General features: G+C 40.2%; 1 protein-coding gene across 1 annotated transcript; it reads right to left on the bottom strand.

The window, feature by feature from the left end:
• Nucleotides 1-426: 426 nt before the first annotated feature.
• Nucleotides 427-9,542, bottom strand: LOC144530330 (uncharacterized). Its single transcript, XM_078269850.1, has 6 exons — nucleotides 9,204-9,542; nucleotides 5,125-7,070; nucleotides 3,528-3,621; nucleotides 3,177-3,226; nucleotides 2,531-2,599; nucleotides 427-2,363 (listed from the first exon to the last, which is right to left on the bottom strand). The coding sequence occupies exons 2-5, from the start codon at nucleotides 7,066-7,068 to the stop codon at nucleotides 2,558-2,560; spliced, it is 2,130 nt and encodes a 709-aa protein (XP_078125976.1). The 5' UTR covers nucleotides 7,069-7,070; nucleotides 9,204-9,542; the 3' UTR covers nucleotides 427-2,363; nucleotides 2,531-2,557.
• Between the last annotated feature and the right edge of the window lie 53 nt (nucleotides 9,543-9,595).

The following is a 9,595-nucleotide window of genomic DNA, read 5'->3' as shown; positions in this document are numbered from 1 at the left end:
GATATAAAGTTTGAGAATAAACCCCATTCAGTTATTTGGTGACTTGCCAAAACCCAGACACACTTCACTTCCTGCAGCAAGAACATGTTGTTCCTGACTGTGTAGGAGCAGCAATAACAATTGTGGATCCCAATTTCTGCAAACAAGATTTACAAAACAAACGCTGCATAAATAAATCAGTGTTTCTAAGTCTATTTGTTCATTTCATTGAGAGAGAGAGAGAGAGAGAGAGAGAGAGAGAGAGAGAGAGACAGAGAGACAGTGAGAGAGACAGAGAGAGAGACAGAGAGAGAGGGAGTGAGGGAGAGAGAGAGAGGGAGAGACAGACAGAGAGAGAGAGAGAGAGAGAGAGAGGGAGGGAGAGAGAGAGAGAGAGAGAGAGAGGAGAGAGACAGAGAGAGAGAGAGACAGAGAGAGAGACAAGGGTTCAGTTTTATTGACTTTTATTAAATAACATTTATCTTTTTTTATTCCTCAAATAATAAAAAGTGCAGGCATGAAAGCAAACTCTAAAACTCTGACAGTTTACTTAAAAGCCTCCGTTTTTAAACATATAATGTGAACTGAAATACAAGGGCTTATACACAGATGGATAATTAAAGCTGCACTAGGCCTTCAGCTCTACATAACTGAAATGTATTAAAGGGTCAGTTCACCCAAATCACAAAAACATATTTTCCAGCATATTCCTGTAGTACGTTATCAAGTTAGGTACATAGTTTTATTTGCTGAGGATAATCCAAAGACCTTTTTTTTTCTACATTTGGTCGAATAAACGTCCAGAAAAAAAAGACACTCATAACACCAGAACTTGACTGAGAATCGGCCCATTTTTAAGTTTTTCTCAGTATCAAAGTAAACCAGTGATAGTTGTCTGTACATCCATCCGTCTGCTTAGCCAAGAAAACACTCATTCTAACTCCAGAACTTGCCTGAGAATCATCAAGCTTAAGTTTTCTTCAGTATCATAAAGTAATACAGTCATTGATGTCTGTACATCCATGAGTACACCACAAACAGGAAGTGTGTATACTTTATTCGGTGTACTTTTAATGCTGCTAATTTGACAAAAATTTAAACAAATATAGGCCAAAAAAAAAAAACAAGGTTCATGCCATAGCCCACAGCTAACTCATTGAATTCATGGCGACAGTATACTTCCTGTTTAAATCTCCCAAAGCCCACAAATTATGGGAACAGTAGATCCAAAGTGGCCAAAGTGACATATTCAAATAGTTTGTTTTTTCCGTGTAGTTTGTTATATTACATGGACAATGACATAATAAAGAGAACAGCAGCAAACCCTCCCATTTGAGAAGCTGGAATAAAAATAATAATAATCAAATGTTGATTCATTTGCAGCCGACTAATAACCTTATCAATCAACCTAAGACCACTTTGGGGTAGGTCCATTTTTGTGATTTCATTGAAATGACCCTTTAACTTTACACTTTCAGAAGTCCCGTAACCATAAGAGAAGAATTTACCAGCTTGGCCATGAACACATTGAACATAACATAACACATCTTTTTCTGTACCAAACTCAAGCTGCTGTCTAGGAGATGTTTTCTTCTGTTTGTCAATTTGAAATTGACACATTCTGTGAGCAGAGAAGCCTCCAAACCTGACACCAGAAATAAAAGTGCTGGAAATATGATGAATGTACAGTTCGTGGTCTCAGTCGGAGGAGACAGGATGTTCTCTGTTGCAGTACTACTTTAGACTTGAACCGGAATTCCAAATTTCTATATATAAATCTTTCTTAGTGCATATTTACATTTAAATTAATTAGTAAAAAGGGTAAAACAAAGTTTACAAATAGACATAAATAACCAAAAGAATAAAATCATACTATAAAGTGCGTTGTAGCAAACATCAATTATGCATGCAACTTGAAAATAACAAATTTTTTTAATGACTGAAGCACTAACAATAATAAAAAAAAGTAGTACAAAACTGTAGAAAGAAAAGGAGTGGCCTTATATAAAGATATCATTTCATATACAACAAATCAATAAAGCTCATTTAAATTCATATAATTATTATGTTCAAATAATAAATTGTGTTTGTGACGTGGCTAGTCCAAGTGTGGACCTTCAAGAGGAATAAATTACCATTCACACGCACAAATGAAAACACACACACACACAATCTTGTCCAGTTGGTGTTAAAAAAAAAAAAACAGAACACAACAAAGACACATCTTATAAAAATCCTAAAGTGGCCCCTGATAGATCTGTCTCTGAGGTCGAGTGGAATCTTACCAGAAGGTTCCCCTTCTGCTCAAACATTAATTCATGTTATAAAACGTGAAGTGAAATCAGGCAAATCACGCCGCACCCTGAGGAGATCTGTGGATCATTCTGGAAGAAAAGAAAAAATGACATCAATGATAAAGAAATGTATTTCTGGACATTTTAATAAAAGAAAAAAAAAAAAGGTTTTGCCATTTCATTTTCTCCTGATCAAATAATTTGATTGTTTCAGCTTTACAAGCAAGCTGCTACACTTGTAATAAAATATTCCATACCTCAAGTGCCTTCCAATTTGTTCCGTGTCATCTCTTCTGTTGTCTGGTTACGCTTGTGAATAGTGTGTTCTGTTGGACACAAACACAAATAAATAAACTCACCAAAATCATTTTTCCAAAAGCAGGACATACAGTCATGATTATCAAATAACAAAAAAGTAGATCTGGTTATCTATACCATTCTGTCGTATAATAATTTACCATAAAACAGATGTCAAGAAGTCAGATTCTGGTCTTAACCCCATTTCGTTGTTGTGTTTTGTCTTTGTAGGGCAGTATATATTTAGATTTAGGGAGCCTTGCCAAGACCCTGAAAAACAAGCCTCAGACTGCAATGGAAACGGGGTATCCACATTGATTTGACACTATTACTCATATATTATTTTACAAATATCAATATTCATTTGCAGTTAATCTCACTTTGTTGTCTATTTGATTCTAAAGGCACAAGGTTTAGATCTTTCACTACATTTGCATACTAACATATAATATACTATACCCCTTCTGCAGTTAGTATGCAGGATGAAGTATTTTGGAAACAGTACAACAGCCTAAATAAAACACTAGTGACCCCCAGAGGCCACGCAGCTCCTCACACTATATAACATCAAATACTTTGGACCAACAGACAGATTTAAAAACGTACCTTGTGCTCTGGACATCTAATTGAGAAGTTATCCTCTTTTAAGACACAGCCTGAAAAACACAGACACACAAAATAAGCCTTATATCTTAAAATAATTGTCACTTTAGGCCGAGACATTTAGGAACGACAGCCTTCCCACACATTTCAGAAAAGCACAAGTGACTCAAGCTCTCATCGTTTTCACAGTTCAGTCAGGCAGACAGAGTTTTCAGGTAACAGCAGTTAAACACAATATAAGAATAACTTTAGAACATATTTACAAACAGTACAATTAATAATGAGGGGTTTTACTGTATCCCTTTATGGCTGCAATACTCTACACATACTTCTGACACATATTTCATACTGTACCTGACTGAATGGCACAACTGTAGTGGTAATTTCTGGGACAGCCCTTCTGGAAACATCCCATTATTGCACCGGTTTGTTGACACGCTGAACATATCTGAAAAGGAGAAGCACACAATGAGAAAAAAAAGCACTCAATATTATATTCTATGCAACATTTTATCAGATAAAACTCGTTGCACATTAGAGGATAGATACCCGAACCGAGCCGGGTTCGGACAGATATTTAGAAATGATGTTCGGGTTTGGGTCGGGCTCGGTCACATCAGCACGATAAGGCATTGAACATTTTAAATTTAAAACAGCTTATTATGTAGGTGCGCGCCTGTGTTAACGTGCGCTTGTTGCCCCATGTGCGCTGATCCGCTCATCAGTTGACATTTCAGAATGCCTTCCTACAAACGTACGTGTGTCATTAGTATGAGAAAACAAATGAGATTTTAACTGGGTCGGGCTCGGGTCGGGCTCGGACATAAATATTTTAGTGCCTGTCGGGCTCGGGCCGGGCTCGGTAACTGCTCTGTCGGGCTCGGGCCGGGCTCGGACATAAATATCTTAGTGCCTGTCGGGCTCGGGCCGGGCTCGGTAACTGCTCTGTCGGACACGGGCCGGGCTCGGACAGAAAAATGCGGCCCGATCAGCACTATTGCACATGTAACACAATAACCTAAATATGTCTTATCTCATTAAATGATAGGTTTAGATTCTTTTAAGTCAATTTTGATACATTACTCACATGCACATATGTACATTTAAAAAGGTTTCGGTCGCTAAAATCGTTACTCCTCTTCATACTGGCTGGGAAAAGATTCTCCACCTACATTTTTATTCCTCAATTTGTGTAACAATGCATTCAAAATAGATCCATTTCTGTTTATAATAATTGGCATCCTACAAAGTTCTAATGCTTTTAGTTTGAAATTCCCTCTTTGTTTCCTTTCTGGGCAGGAGTGAGAGGATTGTACTGTATTGTAGAGGTACTTTCAAGGAAGAAAAAGACTAATAGTGCTGAAACTATTAGTCAATAAATCAGTTATTAGATCGCTAGCAAAATAATCGTCAACTATATCGATAATGTGTTAACTGTCTCAGTCATTTTTCAAGCAAAAGTAGTGAAAAAAATGCTTCAGGTTCTCAGAAGATTTGCTGCTTTTTTTGTCATATATTATTGTAAACTGAATAATTTGGTTGAGTTTTGGATTTGTCGTCTGATCAAACAGGACATTTGAAGATGTCACCTTGGGCGTTTAGGAAGTTAAGCTGGGCAATTTTCACTTCTTTTTTTTTTTTGGATAGACTGCTGGTTGAACGTTCTGAGGAGGACAGGGGATTGTGTCCTCCATCACATTATTAATACCACAATAGGAATAAGAGTATTTATTTATATTGATGTATATTTCTATATGGATGCAGAACCACATATACAAAATTAAAATTGGCATTACATCAGACAGAACGTAATACACTTGAAAAACAAGAACTCAAATTAGTCATTTACTGCTTAAAAGTATTTAGCCAGAATTTTCGAAAATGATCACACAAACATAATCATATTGCAAGTCCACAGAGGGTTAAAAAGACGTTGGTGTGTGTCACTTACCGTTTCCTGTGCGAGCCGCGCCGCCTCCTCTAACCCGTACAGCTTCCCTCGGACCAGGAAGATGCCAGCGGACCAGATCCCGCAGTCCTCGTGGATCCAGCCCTCGTCCAGATGAAAAGGCACCTTTGGGATAGAGTGGCTGTCGCTCTCCAGCAAAGCAGAGCAGTCGTAACCATAGAAACCATCATCTGAGGCATTTACTGAACGTCTACTGACGAGCAAATGCTCTTCCTCTTTCTGCTCGCTCCTGCTGTCCCGAGATGGGCCGGTGGAGTAATACGGGCCGTGCAGGTCCCCGAGGCCCATGGCGTTGGCCGTCTGACCGCACAGGCAGCACACCAGCGTGGCCTGACACCTGCTTTCCGAGCTGAACCGACCCAGCTGGAAACAGGAAGTACTGGGAACAAACCCAGACAGAGATCTGGTGGCTGTCTGCTGCTGTGCTCTGCTGCTCCTTACTTTAGCCTCCTCCTCCTGATAGTTAACAACAGTGCACATCCTCTTCTTCAAGTGAATAAAAGGGCTAAAATTTCCCAATTTCTTGCTCTTTTTTTCCTGTTTTTTGTTTGCATATTTAAGCTTGATTTCTGGCTCTCTTGGAGAAAACAGAGCAGAAGGCCCGGTCCGTGGGCGCACTTTATTCTTCCGCGTTGCAACCGTTTTTTTGTTTCTTTTCCTTTCATGCTGCTCTGTTGCGATTCTGCAGTTTTGTTTCCGTTTGTTTCGCAACCTTTTAGTTTTTTTACGAAAGGCGAGGGGCTTCTTTAGTTTATGATTTGCACTTTTCGTGCGCAACGCTTGGCGGCGAGGCTGCGACTTTCTCGGCGGGGACTTCCTGTCTGTCCAACCGTCCACGTCGGACTCCTCTGAATTGCTGCTCACTCTTTGTGACACGCTTGGCTTGGAGGCCAACTCGTTTGCATCTGAGCTGAACAACATCATCGCATACTCCATCATGTCATCAGAATCACAACTTTCGTTATAAATACCCACTGCGTCCATTTTAGCTTGTCTCCTCAAACTGTGCCGAGACACACTGCAGGTATATTGAGGCAATTCGGGCACAGATCTTCGGATTCTGGTACTACGACGAACTCTGTGTGAAGCTTTTTCATCCTCGCTCTGAGGAGGAGTTTTTCTCACCAAACTCTTCCTACAAGAAACACCTTTCTTACAAGAAAAGGCGTTGCTTTTCTTCTTTTTGTTAGTGACCGAAACTTCGATAACGTCGCTGTCATCGCTTGATCCGTCTACCGGAGATTCGGCAGGGTTGCCGTAAACAGCGCTCAGCTCTGACAGGAGCACTATGGGCCTGGTGTGATGTACAGGAATGTCCACCGAGCTGTCTGAGGAGTCTTCGGAGTACGAGCTGTCAGGACTGGGTGAGCTCAGAGGCTGAGGTAGGTGATAGCAACCTCTCCCTTCGTCCAGTGAGGACACAGCTGGGGACAGGGGCTCCACAATGTGCCTCACGCTGTCTTGGATGAAAGAACTGCATAAGAGCGGCTCCTTAGCGGAGGACACGAGGAAAATAACATCAGAGCCGCTGTCACTCTCCTCTCCTCCGCTGCTTTCGGGGACCGGGTCGCCGGTTTGGTCGGGCCCGTAGAAACCCGGATGCCACAGGTTGTCACGGTACAGATCCAACCCGGGAGCTAGTGTTGAATTCATATAGTTACCTAATGGCTGGGGGCCCTGCTCCATGTCTCTGCAGAGGGCAGGTGCCCCCAGCTCAGGATGCAGCTGAGAGTTGTAGGAGGACGAGGCTCTAGATCTGTACGGGGAGCTGATCTCAGTGCTGCAGCTCGGTGGGAGTCTGTGGTACCACTCGGGCTTCTTTGCCAGGTCCATGGCTTCAGTGTGGCTGCGGGTCAGGGGGTTGACGGAGTAGCCCTTTGACAGGTCCATAGCCATGAGAGATGGATCCTGAGGGGACACTTCCATCACTGCAACAAACACATATTAACATTATTCAGGGTTTTCCCCTGCCATTATTAGGTTTAGGTTCAGCACCCGAGCCGAATGAATGTAACTAAAAGACTTTTCTCAGATCTAATGATTGTAGTTGGACTTCTTTAGCTTTAAGTTTTGTCTTTAAGCTTTTTGAGTGCAATTTATTTATTATATGCTCTAGCTTTTCCAACGTTTTAGACACAGATATGGTGATAATAATGCTACAAAATGATATGAAAAAGACGCAAAACTACCCACGAAGAGACACAAAATGTACGGGGAAATTGCTTCTTTTTTTTTATGGAAAAACGTCAGATTTCGTTTAAGGACGCCTAAACCCCTGGCACCTAAGTCTTCCACAAAGCTAGGGAAAACACTGATTATTGAGATGTATACTTTTATACCTGCTTCTTACTAGTTCTTCAAAGGGCATTGAAAGGGAACAGAATATTTTTTCGGATTCATCATATATTCTATGAATTGTCCAAAATAATGTTTAACTTTTTTATTTTTTTTATTTTACTATTTCTGCTTGAAAAAGATTTAAAACAACTAACCGATAGGCCATGTTGTTTGTAGTTGTTTTGTCTCTCTTTGAGTGACATTTTCCAGGTGAACCAAAACCAGAAAGATACAAAAAACTATTTTAATAAATCAGTCGTTTTGGGGTTTTTTTCCAAGTAAAAATAGGAAAAACAAAAACAAAATTGCCAAACATGTTCATCAACATTTTCAGGTTCTCAAATTACAGAATTTGTCTGCTTTTCATTGTCATAATGCACTATAAATTGAATATCTTTAAGTTGTTATCGGTTTGTAAAAGGTCCTATGTTGCTTTTTGGATATAGGCCTTAGTGGTCCCCTAATACTGTATCTGAAGTCTCTTTTATATAGGCCTCAGTGGTCCCCTAATATTGTATCTGAAGTCTCTTTTATATAGACCTTAGTGGTCCCCTAATACTGTATCTGAAGTCTCTTTCCCGAAATTCAGCCTTGGTGCAGAATTACAGCCACTAGAGCCAGTCCCACAATGAGCTTTCCTTAGGATGTGCCATTTCTGTGTCTGTAGCTTTAAATGCTATTGAAGAGGAGAGAGGGGGGGCAAGGTGGAGGGTGGGGGTGTGGTCTTGACCAACTGCCAGGCTTCGCTTGTTTTCAAGCCATGATGTCTCTCTCTTTCTCGTGGGCGGGCCAAATTCTCTGGGCGGGCAAAGCAGAGAAAGAGGAGGTAACCTTTCCCCTTATGACGTCATAAGGAGGAGATTCCAGATCATCCCATCTGAGCTTTCATTTTCTTAAAGGCAGAGCAGGATACCCAGGGCTTGGTTTACACCTATCACCATTTCCACTGGGGGACCATCGGCAGGCTGGGGGAACTCACATTAATGTTAAAAAACCTCAAAGTGAAATCTTCATGCCATGGGACCTTTAAACAAAACACCTTGTGTTTTATGTCACCTTGGGCCCTGGGAAGTTTTGATGCATATTTTTTTCCCTAATTATTTGACATTTCATTGAATATACAATGAATTGATTTATCTGAAAAATAAAAGATGTATCGATATTGAAAATAATAGTAAACTGCAGCCCTGTCACCTGAACTTGAGATTTTTTTAATTCACACTGGAGGTGAAGAGAAGCTGACTGACTCTTGTCCACACTGACACTTCTCTGAAAATATGTATTTGTATAAATATTACAGGAAACCAATAAAAAAAAAAACAGAGATGCAGATTTTATTTTCTAAAAGCATATCTATTCTGCCTATTTTAATTGATTCGCTAATTTTAGTATATTTAAATGAAATGTAGACATGAAAAGGAAAATCAACCAAAATATAAAATAAATAAAAAAATATTGGCTTTTGGTTTGCAGATTTTCAATATTAACATTATTTATTTATATATTATATATTAATACTCTGTTAAGAATCAGGATCAGGACATGTCTTTAACTGAGATTTCTAACATGACATGTTAACAGGTAGGCCCGTTCATGAGTAATGTAGCCAAGTAATGTAAGGTAACCTGCCCATAAATAATGACACGATGTAACGTTGGACCTAACTCACACAATAAGTGTACAATTGTCTGTTAATTAAAGTGTAAAATTGCTGGCGGTCTTACCCCTGAGGCGGCAGCAGTTCTGATGGTTCTGATGGACGACTCCGGTCCTGACAGTGCGGGCGGTAGAAAGACACTTTCCCCTCAAACAAGTCGGGTAGCTGGGTTAGCTAACACACCTCTCCGGGCCCATCATCAGACTGGATGTAAACAAAAGCTGTGAGTTCATGCTAGCTGACTAGCTAATTTTAGCCCGCTAAACTAATTCAAAACGGATCAGACACTCGACGCGATAACGTGAAATAAACATTTTTGTTATATAATTGCTGTCAGTCAGTTAGAACCCTCTGGCTAGTGTTGGTATTTTGAAGTTGTCATAATGGAGACCATCTTCCTCGTCAAGCGTCAAGTCACACTGAAACAACCAGGATGACACCGAAAAAGAACTATTTGCT

Source organism: Sander vitreus, chromosome 15 (genome assembly GCF_031162955.1).
Source record: "Sander vitreus isolate 19-12246 chromosome 15, sanVit1, whole genome shotgun sequence".
NCBI lineage: Eukaryota > Metazoa > Chordata > Actinopteri > Perciformes > Percidae > Sander > Sander vitreus.
The sequence above is the reverse complement of the archived record's forward strand: the minus strand, read 5'-3'. Positions and strand labels throughout refer to the sequence as shown.